The sequence below is a fragment of the Chiloscyllium plagiosum genome, chromosome 5 (assembly GCF_004010195.1).
Source record: "Chiloscyllium plagiosum isolate BGI_BamShark_2017 chromosome 5, ASM401019v2, whole genome shotgun sequence".
NCBI classification, from domain to species: Eukaryota; Metazoa; Chordata; class Chondrichthyes; order Orectolobiformes; family Hemiscylliidae; genus Chiloscyllium; species Chiloscyllium plagiosum.
In genome coordinates, this window is record NC_057714.1 from 80,851,550 (window position 1) to 80,870,646 (window position 19,097).

At 42.4% G+C, this 19,097-nt stretch overlaps 1 protein-coding gene across 4 annotated transcripts in view; it reads right to left on the bottom strand.

The window, feature by feature from the left end:
* LOC122550041 (rho GTPase-activating protein 21-like) overlaps positions 1 to 19,097 on the bottom strand; it is a 253,474-nt gene that overhangs the window by 43,811 nt on the left and 190,566 nt on the right. For all 4 annotated transcript variants that reach the window (XM_043690469.1, XM_043690471.1, XM_043690472.1 and 1 more), the window contains 4 exons: positions 2,228 to 2,386; positions 2,028 to 2,124; positions 1,894 to 1,933; positions 1,094 to 1,219 (listed from right to left, as the gene is read on the bottom strand). In XM_043690469.1, the coding sequence (XP_043546404.1) occupies positions 1,094 to 1,219; positions 1,894 to 1,933; positions 2,028 to 2,124; positions 2,228 to 2,386 (422 nt within the window). The remainder of the gene's footprint in view (positions 1 to 1,093; positions 1,220 to 1,893; positions 1,934 to 2,027; positions 2,125 to 2,227; positions 2,387 to 19,097) is intronic.

The following is a 19,097-nucleotide window of genomic DNA, read 5'->3' on the forward strand; positions in this document are numbered from 1 at the left end:
TCTATTTCCTGGTACATGTTGCGCCCCTGGTCCTGACCACTGTTAGGAGGTCTGTACATAACTCCCACTATGGTTTTTTTGCCTTTGTGGTTCCTCAATTCCACCCACACAGACTCCACATCATCCGACGCTATGTCATTCAGCACCATAGATTTAATTTTGTTCTTAACTAACAAGGCAACCCCGCCCCCTCTGCCCACCTCCCTGTCTTTTCGATAAGTTGATTGTCTTCATTGATTGTCTCAAATGATTGTTTTCATTGAGCTGAGGCAAGAGAACTGCTCCCTAAAAATCTCAGGCGGATAAGTCAACCTGCTGAGAACCACTATCTCTATCATCCTACTCTAACAGTCTGATTTGAAATGCACTGAAATGAGCTCAACTTGCAAAGATAGCCCTCACAGGTTCTCCATGTCCAGAAGCAAGCTTTTAAAAGAATACAGAAGTATTTCAGCATCACCTTTCTCCCTTTCAACTCTTCAATTATTTCCCAAATATAGGGCAGCTCCAAAAATACATACAATTGCACAAGCATGCAGAAGAAATATTCCTACTCCAACTACTCTAAACTAAATGAATCAATTCAAATGTACCAGCCCTTACAAAATCACTGTAATTGCATCATGAATGGTGCGCAGCTTCCCATAGTAAAACAAACATTCTGAACTACATAATTGCTGATGAGATCAACACTATTTTGACATGGACACTCACTTCTTTGCAAAGCAAATTGCTCATATGCAAACAGGGTAAGGGGAACAGGCAAATAGAAATTTTTTGCAATATTTGCCATTGGGGACTAGGGCCATTCTAAACTTCACTATATTGACAAATTTTTAATGTTAAATTGAAAATATCAGCATTCAAATGGAACGAATAATTCACAATGTTTTAAAACAAGTTAAATTATTGATGGATTCAGTATACTTGGTAAACAACACTTTCTTCTGTTAATTGTTTACAGCTCTGAACAAGTGTCCACTAGATGACATTGCTAAGCCAATGTTTTTTAACATTGAAGGATTTTATGAACACCATTAAATAATTTATTACTTTTAAAAAAAAACTAAGAGCACCAATTAAAATTTATTACCTTTCCCTTTTCTGTAAGGATCTGACGAAACTGCAGCCATCCTTCCTTTGAAGCATCACCAAAGCTGTCTGATGAGGAGTCCCTTCTTGGGCTCACATCAACTGAAAATTTCAGGCTGTCTGGAGCCTAGAGAAAATCAGAGTTACAGTGCAACACATTCCACTGCAAATCTCACAGATCATTTCTAATGGATTGATAAAGAGAGCAAGAGTCCAACAATCACTTTACCACAAACATTACTGCAGATATGTTTCAAACTTAAAGAATAATACAATAATTGCACATCATGCTTCCAGATGGACTTTTAGCTCAAGTTATAAAACAAAACTGGCTGGAATTAGCCATGCAAGGAACATACCAGCACACTACAGTAATGTTTTTACTACATTAATATTGCAAATATTGTTTGGCATTGCATTCACTTGCTACAGTGTGGCGCTGTATTCTGCCTACATAGACACCACTGTGATACTGAACCTTGTTTTTACTTTCTGAAGAGCCTTTGTTACTGCAAACACATCAGATACCAGGCGTAATCATTTACATATACACTTATAAAAGTTAATTCCAAGAAATGTTCTGACCAGTAGGGATAAAAAGCTGAAAGAATAATACAAAGTTAACAAACATTCATTTAAAAAGGTCAGCTTGCTTTAAACAAGTTTTATTTGCTTACTAATTGAATTTCAAGTGTACCAATGACTTGAATGTAGATTGAAGCTTCCCTATGTAGTTAACAAATTGGGAAAAGAGATTGAGAAGAATGATAGGTACATTATTTAATAAAAAAAGTTACAAACCTTCATCCCTTGCAGGCTCGGCATTGGCTTCATTGATTTTCTGATGAAAAAGAACATTTTTTAATTAATCTAGTAAATAGCTAATTAGAAAATAAATATGCATAAAAGACAAAGCATGCAAATCAGCAACTTACAATTTTTCTTCTCTGTAGTTGTCTAATCCTTCGTCATATGACTTTGATCGCTCAGTTTTTGCACAAGGCTGAGATTCAGTAGATATTCTAATGGCATCTGAAGATTATTACATTATTAATTATAAGAAGTTAGTCATGGTATGTAGTCTATTGAACGTAAGCTAGAATTGTTAAGTTCAAATTTGTACTTAAGCACCTACCTTGGTCATGTGATAACTGACGACGAATAAGAGGGGATGGCTTAGTAGGACTAGCGGGTACTGTAGTTATTGCAAGTATTTCAGACATTCCGGCTGAAATTACTGCAGATGCAGGAATGTGGGTAGACTCATGATCAACACTAGGACTCGTGGGTTCATCTAGGAAGTAAATTAATGTCAATTATTAAATCCCTACTAAAGAGACATCTTTACCATTATTTCATATTTACCAGAAACAAAGTATTACAATTTTTTTGTAAAGAATACACACTTGCCAACAAAAGTACTAAATGCAAAGATTTAACTTTTCTGGTTTTATTTCAACTTAAATTTTTAATCACAGAGGTCCAAAAGCCTGATTGAAGTAGAAAGTAGAGTAGAGGAGCTTTTATTTGTCATTTCTACCACATAGAACAATTCTACCCCCAGTACAGAGGGTGCTACATGGACAGTACAAACTACATACTTGTACATGGCTTAAAGTGCAAATCACGCAAGTTGCACTGTAACAGAAAAATGACCAATAATAGACATTTTTCTAGCTGCAACACTAAAGAATTTCAGATGAGAAAGAGTCCGATTATACTGTGTTAAAGAAACCTAATGGCTTGGGGGAAAGAAACTGCTACACAGTCTGGCTGAGAGAGACCGTATGCTCTGGTAACATTCTGCTAGATGGCACAAGGAAGAGGACTTTGAGTGAGGGGAGTGTGGGGTCTTCCACAATTCTCTTAGACGTTCAGATGCAGTGTGTGATGTAAATGCCTGTAATGGACAGAAGAGAGACCCTGATGATCTTCTCAGTTGTCCTCACTATCCGTTATAGGGCCTTACAATCCAAGACTGTACAATTCCCAAACCAGGCAGTGATGCAGCAGCTCAGGGTACTCTCAACGAACCCTCTGTAGAACCTGGTGAGGATGGGGAGGGAGGTGGGCTTTCGTCAGCCTGCACAGAAAGTAGAGACACTGCTGGGCTTTCTTGGCTACGGAGCTGGTGTTGAGGCTCCAGGAGAGATTCTCTGCCAGGTGTACGCCAAGAAATTAGGTGCTCTTCACGATCTCCGCTGGGGAGCCATTGATGTCCAGCTCCATGCCCTCCTGAAGTCAACAACCATCTCTTTCGTCTTGTCCAAATTCAGAGACAGGTTGTTGGCTCTGCACCAGTCCGTTAGCCACTGCACCTCCTCTCTGTATGCTGACCCATCATTCCTACTGATGACAGAAATGGGTACTGCAGATGCTGGAGATTTGAGTCAAGATTAGAGTGGTGCTGGAAAAGCACAGCAGATCAGGTAGAATTTGGGGAGCAGGCAAATCGGTGTTTCGGACATAAGCCCTTCATTCCTGATGAAGGGCTTTTGCCCAAAACGTCGATTTTCCTGCTCCTTGGATGCAGCCTGACCTGTTGTGCTTTTCCAGCACCACTATAATCTTGACCCTGTTCCTACTGATGAGACCCACTACAATCGTATCAAGTTTGCTGATGATGTGATTTGATCTGTGCATTACTGTACAGTCACGTGTCAGCAGGGTGAACAGCAGTGGACTGAGTACACAGCCCTGGTGGGCTCCCCATGCTCAGTGTGATGGCATTGGAGATGCTGCTCCCAATCCAGATTGGAGTCTCCCAGTCAGAAATTCCAGGATCCAGTTACAAAGGGAGCTATTTAGGCATAGCAGACGCAGCTTTCTAATTAGGTACTGAGGAATGAGAATGTTAAATGAAGTCTATGAACAGTAGTCTGACGTAGGTGTCCTTCTTCTCCCGATGGGCGAGGGCCAAATGGAGGGTGATGGAAATGGCATCATCTGCTGAGCAGTGTGATCAATATGCGAACTTCAGGGTGTCCAGTGAGGGGATCAGTAGGGTCTTAACATGCCTCATTACAAGCCTCTCGAAGCACTTCATGATGATGGGCGTAAGCGCAACAGGGGGGGATATTTGTTGAGACAGGACGCTGCAGAATTCTTCCGCACAGGGATGAAGGTAGCAGCCTTGAAGCATGTTGGAACTATGGCACAACTCATGGAGATGTTGAAGATCTAGATGCAGGTTTGCTCACTGAGCTGGAAGGTTCGTTTTCAGACGTTTCATCACCATACTGGGTCACCTCATCAGTGAGCCTCTGCATGAAGCAATGGTGGCATTGCCTGCTTTGTATTTACGTGTTTAGGCTTCTTTGGGTTGGTGACATCATTTCCTGTTCTTTCTCTCAGAGGGTGGTAAATGAGATCCAAGCCAATGCCTTTTTTTAAAAAAAGATTTTTTTTAGATTAGATTCCCTACAGCATGGAAACAGGCCCTTCGGCCCAACAAGTCCACACCGACCATTCGAAGAGCAACCCACCCAGACCCATTACCCTACAATTATCCCTGACTAATACACCTAACACTATGGTCAATTTAGCATGGCCAATTCACCTAAACTGCATATCTTTGGCCTGTGGGAGGAAACCGGAGCACCTGGTGGAAACCCACGCAAACACGGGGAGAATGTGCAAACTTCACAGTCAGTCACCTGAGGCGGGAATTGAACCCGGATCCCCGGTGCTGTGAGGCAGCAGTGCTAACCATTGAGCCACCGTGCAGCCCCACTGTTTGTTGATAAGAGTTCCAGTTGGAATGTCATGCTTCTCGGATTTCTTGTGCATGTCTATTCATGAACGTCAACTAGCCACAAAAAGACATGACCCACTCTCACATAGTATCCTTACATATAGATGAGGAAGGACACCACTTTGACTGGGACAACACACCCATCCTTGTACAAACCAAACAGAGAGACACACAAGAATTCCTAGAAGCATGGCATTCCAACCAGAACTCTATCAACAAACACATTGACTTAGATTCTATTTACCACCCCCTGAGAAAAAGAACAGGAAATAACATCACCAGAGGAAACTTGTCACCACAGGAAGTGATATCACCAACCCAAAGAAGCCTAAACACAAATAGAAAGTGGGCCATACTACCAGTGCTTCATCCAGAGGCTACCTGATGATGTTACCTAGTATGGTTGCTATTGTTAGGGCTGCCTTGCCATCTGTTCTCAAGACAGAATCACGGGTCCTCAGCAGCTACATACCTTTGTAGTCATCCACGGCTTCTGGCTGGGGCGAGAAGTGATTGTCTTGGACACAGTGATGTCATCAATACACTTCCTAATGTATCAAATCACCATTGCTGTGTACTCCTCTGAGTTGATGGCATCGCCATTGGTTGCTGCTTCTGAACACACGCCAGTCAGTGCGCTCAAAACAGTTTTGGAGAGCAGAAATGGCTCCTGCTGGCTATGTTTTCACCTGCTTCACCAGTTTGACACGACTGACTAGTGGTCTGTATGCTGGGATTAGCAGAACAGAGATATGAGGAGAAAGTGAGGTCTGCAGATGCTGGAGATCAGAGATGGAAATGTGTTGCTGGAAAAGCACAGCAGGTCAGGCAGCATCTAGGGAACAGGAGAATCGACGTTTCGGGCATTAGCCTGAAGAAGGGCTAATGCCTGAAACGTCGATTCTCCTGTTCCCTAGATGCTGCCTGACCTGCTGCGCTTTTCCAGCAACACATTTCCAGAACAGAGATATGGCCTGAGGAGCTGGGTCTCTGCCCTGTATGCATTGGGGATGCTTGTGTAACCTACCATTGAGATCTACCATGTTCTCCCCTCTCGTCACATGCTGGTGGAATTTAGGGAGCACAAGAATTTAGGGAGAACGATTACTTGTTCCCTTGGGCACCTGCTCCCACAGTTATTATCCAATTATTTATTTTTTTAACATATAACTCTTACTTGTTCCCTAGTTTAGTTTGATTTCAGACATTCCTGCCAGACTGTACTAGAGGTGTTCAAAAACAAACTTTAACTATTTCCCACATGCGTAAGGTTAAAAATTATCCTGACTTAAATATTACATACATTTGTCTAATTTTCCAAAACTCCTGCAGAAAACTAGTTCTCCTCCCTCCTGCAACAGCGGTAGGGTCCCCTTCATCCTCACCTACCATCCCACCAACATCTACATCCAAAGGATCATTAGCAGCCATTTTCACTGCTGGAGAATACCACCCTATTTTCTAGTTGGGAAATGTGCAACCTTCTGGACTTGATACAGAGTTTAATAATTTTGGGGCCTGAGCACCTTTGCCCATCTCCTTACCCGAACCCATACACACAGGGCAGTCATCACATGGACTGCTACCATATACAATATTGTCAGCCTCTAATGGTCCCAATTAGCAGCTATTTGTTCTCCCATTTATCCATTCCTTTGTGTGTCCAACTGTTTCCTATCTGGGCTCCATCTCCAACTGCCATTTACTCCTTCCCCAACTCCCCCAAACTTTAGCATCTATATCAACTGTTTTCCAACTACAATCAGTTCCAAACAAGGGTCACTGAACCCAAAGCATTAACTCTGCTTTCTCTCCATTGATGCTGCCAGACATGCTGAGGTTTCCCTGCACTTTGATTTTGAACCAAACGAATGGCGGATTAAGCTTGTATTTCAGTGCAGAAGCCCTAGCAATTTTTAAACTAGTATACACTGTAGTTACTAAGTTTCCTTGATCATGTTCCTCTGAAACCTTCAGTAAAACCGTTAAAATGTTAATTTCAGCAGTTAAACCCACTAATGAGAACAGCAACAGCAGCCATTTCTCTCAACTCATGCTAGTTTTCTGGTTACTTGCTAGCGAATGATTAAGGGCAGACACATATTTGGCCATATTAGGATTATTATGATATATTTTATTTATGACAATTATATCATAGAATATTTTTCAGTTACATGAAAAAAACTCATGAACTGAATTATTTTGTCCTAGCTCGATGTCTCATGATTGTAACACAACAGGTCATATAGTAAGTTTGTGCGAAGATTTGTAGCTCGGGTGCTCGTTGTTGTGGTTCTGTTCGCCGAGTTGGAAGTTTTTGTTGCAAACGTTTCGTCCCCTGGCTAGGCGACATCATCAGTGCTTGGGAGCCTCCTGCAAAGCGCTTCTTTGATGTTTCCTCCGGTGTTTATAGTGGTCTGTCCCTGCCGCTTCCGGATGTCAGTTTCAGCTGTCCGCTGTAGTGGTTGATATATACAGCGTAGGAGGTTGAGGGATGACCTTAGAGGTTTAAAAAACCATGAAGTGTGTAGACAAGGTGAATGGCCGGGGGTAGGGCGGAATTCAAGACCTGGGTGCATACAATTTGAAAATAGATGAGAAAGGTTTAAAAAATAAATTGGGGATTTGTTTTTACCTTTACATGTGTGAAGTGAACTCCCAGAAAAAGAGGCAGCTGTGAATACAATTACAATGTTTAAAAGACATTTAGACAAGTACATAAATAGGAAATATTTGGATGAATGTGGACCAAGCGGAGGCAGGTGCGATTAGATTAGTTGGGAATTATGGTCGACACGGATTGGTTTAACCATAGGGTCTGTTACTGTGCTGTATAACATTATGACTAACTCTCGCTATCACTGAATTCCTCCATGCTCACAACTCCCCAGATCACTGTCACCTCATCCAGACTAAACTCTTCCTTATCTCTAGAAATCCTCTCTCACCTCAGAACCATCACTATCTCGGGTATCACAAACATCTCTGTAATACCCTTCAATCTCCTCCCATCTCATCATCCTCACGATCTCTAATCTTGACAACCTCTACAAATCCGTCCTTCTCCACAGTAAACACTGATGCCACTCGTTTAGTATCCCCCCCAACAACCATAATCTCCTATGTCTCCACACATAGGCTGCCTTGCTGATCTTTAAGGTAGCCAATTCTCTCTCTAGTGACCCATTTGGTCTTAATGTATTTCTAAAAACCCTTTCCCTATTCCTTACCTTATTTGCCAAAGTGGTGTCCTGTCCCCTTTTTGCCTTACTTATTTTATTCTTAAGTATACTATTCTTGCCTTTATACTCGAAGGATGTTTGTGATTTTTTGGATTGGAATAAATGCAAAATATTACATCTTGGTAAAACAAACAAGGGCAGGACTTACACTGATTAAAGGTTGGGCCTCGGATAGTGATATGGAACAAAGAGACCGAGGGGTTCTGGTCTTTGAAGTATGTGTCACATGCAGACAGGGTGGTTCAGAAGGGGTTTAGCACATTTGCCTTCTGGGACAACACTACTATCATAGGGCAAGCCAGACAGAGAACAGCCAGGGAATTCCTAGAGGCATGGTATTCATCCACAAACTCCATCAACAAACACATCGACCTGGACCCAATATACCAACCACTACAGCGGACAGCTGAAACTGACAACCGGAAGCGACAGGGACAGACCACTATAAACACCGGAGGAAACATCAAAGAAGCGCTTTGCAGGAGGCTCCCAAGGACTGATGATGTCGCCTAACCAGGGGACGAAACGTTTGCAACAAAAACTTCCAGCTCGGCGAACAGAATCATATAGTAAGTTCCAATCCCTTCATTAAATGTTGCACCTGAGATTAATTTCTCATCTTTCTACATATTTCAATGATTATGGTTTTGAGTAGCTCTCTAGATCCATAGCACAACATGCACAAACTTGCGGGTAACAAGAGGTCAATACTTTATGAACATAACATTCCTGTTTTTAAATTTTAATTTAGCACTGTGTATAACAATTATGGGTTTTGGCAACTCTGGCAGGTATTATCTTTGTAATAAATCACAAATTGCTGTTGTTTCACTTCATATTCAGTGCACTACAGTGCATTACAAATTGAATCCCAGGAAAATATGGAGAATCAAGGTTGGAGCTTCCCACATGCTGGGGGCCACATGCAAATTTAAAATACTACACTAAATATTGTAAAAAGCACAGACTCATGGAGATGTACAGCAATAGACAGACCCTTTGATCCAGTTCATCCATGCCGACCAGATATCTTAAATTAAATCTAGTCTCATTTGCTAGCATTTGGCCCATATTCCTCCAAACCCTTCCTATTTATATGCCCATCCAGATGCCTTTTAAATGTTGTAATTGCACCAACCTCCACCAACTTATTTAGCAACTCAATCCATACATGCACCACTCTCTGCATGAAAAGGTTATCTTAAATCTTTCCCCTCTCACCTTAAACTATGACCTCTAGTTTTGGAATCTCCTACCATAGGAAAAAGACCTTGGTTATTCACCCTATCCAAGCCTCTTATGATTTTATAAACCCCTATAAAAGCCCTAGTCTTTTCAACCTCTCCTTATAGCTCAAATTCTCCAATCCTGACAACAGCCTTGAAAGGATTCAGAAAATATCTACAAGTTTCACATCTTTCCGGTAGCAAGGAGAGCAGAAATGAACATAATTTTCCAAAAATGGTCTAACCAATGACCTGTACAGCCGCAACATGACCTTCTAACTCCTATACTCAATGCATTGACCAATGCAGGCAAGCGTACCAAATCCCTTCTTCACTATCCTATCTATCTACAACTCCACTTCCAATGAACTATTGTGATGATGCTGCTCCTTTAACAAGGTTATGTAGCCCTTGGTGTTTTTCAAAAGGGGTTATAAAAGAGTGAAGTTCCTATTTGTCTGAGTTTGGCCACTTTGATTATGGCTAACAAAAACAGCCTAAGGCAACAATCAGGGAAAAGGGCTTTTAGGTTTTCTTTAAAAAACTTGTACAATGAAAGGGGAGTGGCCAGTTCTCACAGTTCAGGGATCTTTCTAGTTTGGTTTAGTTTTTAGCTGGTGGCCCCAAGAAGCTGCTGGGGGGGAAAAAAGAGGTTCCATGTTTTAGCCAATAATCCCTGGCTGATCCTCTCTGCAATCTCTGTCTCCTGTATGAACCTGTGTTTGAATTTACCTTTTTGCTAAGGCAGTGTGTTTATGGGATGTTGCGAGAAATCAGAACAGCTCTTTGTTAAGTTGCGAGGGATAGCGTGTCAGTTAGGTTTTCAAATAGTTGTTGAACTAAACTGTTTTGCTTGTTGTTGTGGTTCTGTTCGCCGAACTGGGAACTTGTGTTGCAGACGTTTCGTCCCCTGTCTAGGTGACATCCGAAGTGCTTGGGAGCCTCCTGTGGAGCGCTTCTGTGATGTTTCCTCCGGCATTTATAGTGGTTTGTCTCTGCCGCTTCCGGTTGTCAGTTCCAGGTGTCTGTTGCAGTGGTCGGTATATTGGGTCCAGGTCGATATGCTTATTGATTGAATCTGTGGATGAGTGCCATGCCTCGAGGAATTCCCTGGCTGTTCTCTGTTTGGCTTGTCCTATATAATAGTAGTGTTGTCCCAGTCGAACTCATGTTGCTTGTCATCTGCATGTGTGGCTACTAATGATAGCTGGTCGTGTCATTTCATGGCTAGTTGGTGTTCATGGATGCGGATCGTTAGCTGTCTTCCTGTTTGTCCTATGTAGTGCTTTGTGCAGTCCTTGCATGGGATTTTATACACTACATTGGTTTTGCTCATGCTGGGTATCGGGTCCTTCATTCTGGTGAGTTGTTGTCTGAGAGTGGCTGTTGTGTGCTGTTAGGAGTCCTAGTGGTCGCAGTACTCTGGCTGTCAGTTCGGAAATGCTCTTGACGTATGGTAGTGTGGCTAGTCCTTTGGGTTCCGAGGACGTGCCGCAACCTGCAGGTCAGGTGAATGCTAAGTTGTTCATTGTGTTAGGTGCATTAGTCTGGATTAAATATAGGGTAGGGGGAAATGGGTCTGGGTGGGTTATCTTCGGAGGGTCGGTATGGACTTGTTGGCCCAAATGGCCAGTTTCCACATTGTGGGGAATCTAATCTAAAGCCCAAAACCAAAATAAAAAGTTTATAAATCCAACACGAAGCATTTCCAGAAGCCACCTCAAGCTTCATCTGTTTCCCTTTCCAAGGCAGCTAAAGGCAAGACCAGCAATGGTGGACCAATTAAGGGATGCATGACAGTTAGCTTTCAGAAGACAACTACATGCATAGCTGTAAAGGGAAAAATGGCAATGCTATGGTGAAAGAACATAGGAATGGGACTAATTGGATAACACTTTCAAAAAGCAGACAAACGCATAATGCTTAAAAGATCACCCCCTCGGTTGAGATAGTCTCTTTTGATGATTTATGACCATTTGTTGGCTGGTTTCAACTCCTTATGACCAACCTTTTTCCTACCATTCTTGTTCCTATTCTTCACCCCAGCATTTTACAATTGTTTCCAGCAAGTTACCAGAATTGGCTGCTAATTCCATCACAGTATCACTCCCAATTTTCTCATTCTCTGTACATCTGTTGCTGTTGTGACAGCAGGGGAGTAGTGGGGAAGGAATGGTGAAAGAGTCTTACTCTTTCTATACTTCTCCCATCCTGTTCATTGTTTTCACCAATTCCCTGGACCCTGCCAGAGAATAATCTGATCCAAAAGTGATATAAACTGATGGATTTCATTCAAGTAAGTAGCAAATTCTTTATAATTTCAACAAGTTTAAATTGGCACATTTTTCCATTTCTCCCTTCTTATCCAAACATTTCCAAATTATTTCTTTCTTAATATAATCCAACTTTAATTCACCTTCTTTGTTGCCTAGTTTTTTCTCAGATCTCACTTCCTACAAATTGACCAAACAATCTTGCACAGGAAACCAACATGTCAAATATTAGGCATATTGGTTTAAAACCAGAGATTATATGTTAGTTTATGATAGTACATGATACATCCAGTAAGTTGCAAAATTGAGGCCAAAGCTCTTCACCCTTTAGTACCTCGTACACCAAGTATTGTCTAAGTAAAACACAGATGCAAGGCACATTGGCTTGCTGGTTGGAATGGCCTGTGACATCGAAGTTAAGGAACTCTCAAAATATCACACACACCCCTCCAAAAAATACAGTAAAAGCAATTTATTAGATTCAAAACGAAGGCAGAAATTATGACATGATATTAAAATATGGGCTTGTTCAATTCATATAAAATATATGGAACCAAAACAGTCTCTTCCTATCACAAGTAAAATAATGCTGCAAATTCAAAACCAATGCATGAAACTTACCATAAGTAAGGATCTGTTAATTGTCTAACATTATAAAACTGGTTTTGTAAGATCATAAAATAACTAATGACCCAAACTTAGAAAATCAGCATATCATATACAACAGTGAACTTTGCCTAGAGAGCAATCAGTTTTCATTTTCATCGTGCATAGAAAAGGTATTCAAACATTGCCTGAATCCCACCATCATCTGGCAAAAAAAAACATCCATTCATTCACAAACATTCTTAAATGTAATAGTTAGCAACTTTGAACCAATTTGTTCAGTCAATTTAACTATATTAATTCTCAGTTAAGAAATTATTATCCATGCTTCAAGGCCTCACCCCCTCCTTACTTCTGTAATCACCTCCAACCTTAAAATCCTCCCAGTTATTTGGACTTTTACAATATCCCCAAATTTTAAGTATTCCACCTTTGGAGATGTCTTCAGCTGCCAAGAAGCTAAGCTCTCAAATTTATTCTCAAAACAGTCAGTTCTGAAGGAGGATCACTGAACCAAAACTGTTGACTCCAACAGCAAATTAGAGGCGAGGAACCTTGTAGTTCAGAACAACAGCGTGAAATAGCACTGATTATGACAATGATGTACCAGAGAAAAAGTTGTGGGGAGGGACACAAATAGGATTGGAACACCTATCCCACAAGAGATAGACATAACTTCCACTTGCCACTTCAACACACCAATAGTTGCACTACAGGCCTGCTGTAGTGTTCTAGCAAGGCTCAGCACAAGCTCGAAGAACATCTCCTCACTAAGACCCTGCAACTTCTTGGACTCAACACTGAGTTCAATAACTTCAGTCTGATTCCATACTTCCATGTCTTTTATCCAACCCATAGCCAGTCCTGTCATGACACGAGTTGCTTTTTAGCACAGTCACTCATTCGCATCTGCTCCTACACCATTTATAACATTATATGGATTCCTTTCAATGCAGCTTACCAATTTTCTCCGAACCTTAGCTCATATTCAACTTTTCTCCTGTGCTGGCCTACTATCTGAAATCTATTTTCTACTCCTTTCATCTCTCTCCCTCTGGGTGATTTCCATCTCCAGCTATCCGCTAACCATTCCCTTTCCCCAACTCGCCACCAAAGCACAGTACAGCACTGTGCAACATCTAAAATATGCAATGCACTAACTCCCCAGAGTCTCCTTTGACAGCACTTTTCAAATCTTCTACCATCAGAAAACGCAAGATTAACAGGCGCACATGAACACAACTGAGAGCAAGTGCGACTCCAAGCCACACACCATCCTAACTTGGGGTTTATTGTACATCTATAATTTACAACAACCCTCTCTCTATTCTGGACACTTTTCCTGCCTAGAAGCCAACCAAATAGAGTCAGACGCAGAGATGTACAGCATGGAAACAAACCTTTTGGTCCAACTCGTCACTGCCGAGCAGATATCATAATCTCATCTAGTCTGTGTAACTGCTAATGATATCCCAGTCCCATGTTCCGAACATGCCGAGTTCATCTGCCTTCCCTGTTAGGCCTCTTGCATTGAAATAAATACCGCTTAATTTATCAGTCCTATCTTGCTCCTGCCTGCCCTGACTGACTGACTCACTGCTTTTCCTAACTGTATCAGTCACAGATTGAACGCCTTCCTCAGTATCTCAGTGTATCCCCACCCCCACCACTTACTAGTTTAAATCCTCCCGAGCAGCTCTAGCAAATCTCCCTACCAGTATATTAGTCCCCTTCTAATTCAGGTGAAATCCACCCTTCTTGTACAGGTCACTTCTACCCCAGGAGAGTTCCAATGGTCCAAAAATGTGAATCCTTCTCCTATATACCAGCTCTTCAGCCATGCCTTCATCTGCCCTATCCTCCTATTCCTACCCTCACTAGTACCGGGAGTAGCACTGGGAGTAATCCAGATATTATCACCCACGAGGACCTCCTTTTTAAAGTCCTGCCTAACTTAATATATTCTCCCATCAGAATCTTCTCCTTTTCACTTCCTATGTCGTTCGTATCAATGACCTCCTGCCAGTCCCTCTCCCCTTTGAGAACATTCTGCACCCTCTGAGGCATCCTTGATCTTGGCACCAGGGAGGCAACACCATTCCGCTTTTTCGCAGAAATGTCTCTCTGACCAGACAGCCCCCTAACACAATCGATCACTATGAACCCTATGTATCCCTCATTTCATTAGAGCCAGTCTTGATACCAGAAACTTGGCTGTTTGTGCTACATTCCCCTTAAAGTCCATCACCCCTACACTTTCCAATACAGCATACTTGTTTGAAACAGGGATAGCCACAGAAGACTCCTGTACTACCTGCCTACCTCTCCTACCTTTCTTGGAGTTAACCCATCCACCTGACTGTATCTGCAGCCTTTCTCCCTTCCTATAACTGCCATCCATCACACCCCCTAGCTCTTGAAAACTCCTCAATACCTCTAACTGTCGCTCCAACCGATCCATTCGATCTGACAGGATTCACAACAAACGACATTTATTGTAGATATAATCCTCAGTAACCCTTAAACTCTCCCGACAACAGTAGCAGATCACTCTCCTAAAGGCCATTTTACTCCTTCCAATTGACAGACCCAGAAAACAGCACCGTCTTATTGCTCCACAAAACATTGCTCCAGACTAACTTTAAAGTTATGGTTTATATTTTTAAAATTTAATCAAGAGACAGATCCCAGTAAAAACATATAATCAAGAAAGAACCCACTCTACTCACTATTGTAGATTTATAGCAAGGCTATATTAAAACTATTCACTTATCTGTTTCTGTGCTATGACCTCTCTCAAACAGGTCATCATCTATTTTCCCACATTTTATATTTTCCATGTCATTCTCCACAATAAGCACTGATGCAAAATAGTCTTCAGTATCTCCCCCATTCTCCTGCAGCTCAACACATGGCCTTCTGATCTTTGAGGGGGCCCCATTCTCTCCCTAGTTAGCCTTTTGTCCTTAATGTATTTATAACATCCCTTTGGATTCTCCTTAAACCTATTTGCCAAAGCTATCGCATGTTATTTTTATGCCCTCCTGATTTCCCTCTTAAGTATAGTCCTACTGCCTTTAGACTCTTAAGGATTCACTCAATCTCTACTGTCGATACTTGACATATACTTCATTCTTTTTCTTAATCAAACCCTCAATTTCTCGAGTTTTGTGGGCGGCACGATGGCACAATGGTTAGCACTGCTGCCTCACAGCGCCAGAGACCCAGGTTCAATTCCCGCCTCAGGCGACTGACTGTGTGGAGTTTGCACGTTCTCCCCATGTCTGCGTGGGTTTCTTCCGGGTGCTCCGGTTTCCTCCCACAGTCCAAAGATGTGCAGGTCAGGTGAATTGGCCATGCTAAATTGCCCGTAGTGTTAGGTAAGGGGTAAATGTAGGGGTATGAGTGGGTTGCGCTTCGGCGGGGCGGTGTGGACTTGTTGGGCCAAAGGGCCTGTTTCCACGCTATAAGTAACCTAATCTAAAATCCAGCATTCCCTGCACTTACCAGCCTTTACTCTCTTCATACGAGGAATATACTGTCTCTGGACTCTCGTCATCTCACTTCTAAAGGCTTCCCATTTTCCAGCTGTCCCCTGACCTGCGAACATCTGCCCCCAATCAGCTTTAGAAAGTTGTTGCTTAATACTGTCAATATTGGCCGTCCTCCAATTTGGAATTTCAACTTTTAGATCCGGTCTATCCTTTAACATCACTATTTTGAAACTAATAGAATTATGGTCACTGGTCCTAGTGCTCCCCCACTGACACTTCATCTGCCCTGCCTTATCTCCCAAAAGCACATCAGGTTTTGCTCTGTAGATACATCTACATACTGAATTAGAAAATTTCCGTTCGCACACTTAAATTCCTCTCCACCTAAACCCTCCCCTACCATAATGACCCTATTATTCTTACTGATAACTGAGATCTCCTTACAAATTTGTTTCTCAACTTCCCGCTGACTACTGGGAGGTCTATACTGTAACACAATCCCTATAAAGGTGATCATCCCTTTCTTATTTCTTAGTTCCACCCAATCAACTTCCCTGCATGTCTTCCCAGGAATATCCTCTCCAAGTACAGCAGTAATGCTATCCCTTATCAAAAACGCCACTTCCCCCCCCCCTTTCACCCCACCCCCCCACCAATCCTTCCTCTATACTGGAACATTAAGCTAGATAAAAACAATGACTGCAGATGCTGGAAACCAGATTTTGGATTAGGGGTGCTGGAAGAGCACAGCAGTTCAGGCAGCATCCGACAAGCAGCAAAATCGACGTTTCGGGCAAAAGCCCTTCATCAGGAAGGGGAAATGAAGAAACTGTTGAAGTCCACATTGATGCCCTGGGGTTGAGGTGTTCCGAGGCGGAAGATGAGGCGTTCTTCCTCCAGGCGTCTGGTGGTGAGGGAGCAGCGGTGAAGGAGGGCCAGGACCTCTTTAAGCTGCCAGTCCTGTCCATTCCTGAGCCATATTTCTCTAATTGCTATGATTTTCCATGTTCCTAACCATGCCAGGTTCATAGAGTCATAGAGATGTACAGCACGGAAACAGACCTTTCGGTCCAAGTCGACCAGATATCCCAACCCAATCTAGTCCCACCTGCCAGCACCCGGCTCATATCCCACCAAACCCTTCCTATTCCGATACCCATCCAGATGCCTCTTAAATGTTGCAATTGTACCAGCCTCCACCACTTCCTCTGGCAGCTCATTCTATACACATACCACCCTCTGCGTGAAAAAGTTGCCCCTTAGGTCTCTTTTATATCTTTCCCCTCTCACCCTAAACCTATGCGCTCTAGTTCTGGACTCCCCAACCCCAGAGAAGAGACTTTGTTTATTTATCCTATCCATGCCCTGCATAATTTTGTAAACCTCTATAAGGTCACCCCTCAGCCTCCGACGCTCCAGGGAAAACAGCCCCAGCCAGTTCAGCCTCTCCCTACAGTTCATCCATGTAAATCTTTTCTGAACCCTTTCAAGTTTCACAACATCCTTCTGTTAGGAAGGAGTCCAGAAATGCACGCACTATTCCAACAGTGGCCTAACCAATGTCCTGTACAGCCGCAACATGACCTCCTAACTTCTCTACTCAATACTCTGACCAATAAAGGAAAGCATACTAAACACTGCCTTCACTATCCTATCTACCTGCGACTCCACTTTCAAGGAGCTATGAACCTGCACTCCAAGGTCTCTTGGTTCAGCAACACTCCCTAGAACCTTACCATCAACTAAGTCCTGCTAATTGCTTTCCCAAAATGCAACTGTCCCTCGCAATTATCTGAATTAAACTCCATCTGCCACTTCTCAGCCCACTGCCCCATTTGATCAAGATCCTGTTGTAATCTGAGGTAACCTTCTTCACTGTCCACTACACCTCCAATTTTGATGTCATCTGCAAACTTACTAACTGTACCTCTTATGCTCGCATCCAAATCATTTATATAAATGATGAAAAGTAGTGGACCCAACACCAATTTTTGTGGTACTCCACTGGTCACAGGCCTCCAGTCTGAAAAACAACCCTCCAACACCAACCTCTGTTTTGTGTCCACTTCTTTTGTTCTGTATCCAAATGGCAAGTTCTCCCTGTATTCAGTGAGATCTAACCTTTCTAACCAGTCTCCCATGGGGAGCCTTGTCAAATGCCTTACTGAAGTCCATATAGATTACATCTACTGCCCTGCCCTCAACAATCCTCTTTGTTACTTCTTCAAAAAACTCAATCAAGTTTGTGAGACATGATTTCCCACGCACAAAGCCATGTTGACTATCCCTAATCAGTCCTTGCCTTTCCAAATACATGTACATCCTGTCCCTCAGGATTCCCTCCAACAACTTGTCCACCACTGAGGTCAGGCTCACCGGTCTATAGTTCCCTGGCTTGTCCTTACCACCCTTCTTAAACAGTGGCACAACGTTAGCCAACCTCCAGTCTACTGGCACCTTACTTGTGACTATCGATGATACATATATCTCAAGCAAGAGGCCCAGCATTCACTTCCCTAGTTTCCCACAGAGTTCTAGGGTACACCTGATCAGATCCTGGGGATTTATCCACTTTTATGCGTTTCAAGACATTTTTCAAGATGTCACCATCTATTTCCCGACATTCTACATCTTCCATGTCCTTTTCCACAGTAAATACTGGCGCAAAATACTCATTTAGTATCTGCCCCATCTCCTGCGACTCCACACAAAGGCCGCCTTGCTGATCTTTCAGGGGCCTTATTCTCTCCCTAGTTACCCCTTTGTCCTTAATGTATTTATAAAAACCCTTTGGATTCTCCTTAATTCTATTTGCCAAAGCTATCTCATGTCCTCTTTTTGCCCTCTTGATTTCCCTCTTAAGTATACTCCTACTGCCTTTATACTCTAAGGATTCACTAGATCTCTCCTGTCTATACCTGACATATTCTTTGCATTGAAACCATCCTTTGAATACTTATGCACTGTTTTCTGTTAAATGCTCTGGAAATACAAACATTATTGTTAACAGTAAACAATTTAGCATTAGAATAATGTGAATGGGCACTATCACAAAAATTTGAATGACCATTGGTATAAAAGACCACTTTTATTGTGGAACATCAGAATAAAGGTGAATTTGACATTTAACCTTTGTAGTATTTGGAAAACTGGTTTCTGACCTGACTTATCCGCAAATTCTAGAGCGCCAATTTAGGGTTCCATCAAACGGACAGAAATTTGTAATCTAAAAAAAAAATCACTTGCCATGTGGAGCAACTGTAATGTAATAAGTTATGGAGTTAGACATCCAATTTTAGCCCTGTCAACCCTTCAAGCATCCCAGGGATCCAAAAGGCAAAGCCATCACTGGTCGGGCAAAGGGCAGGGGAGATGCCCGGGGGGAGAAATGGAGAGTTTGGAGTGGGCTG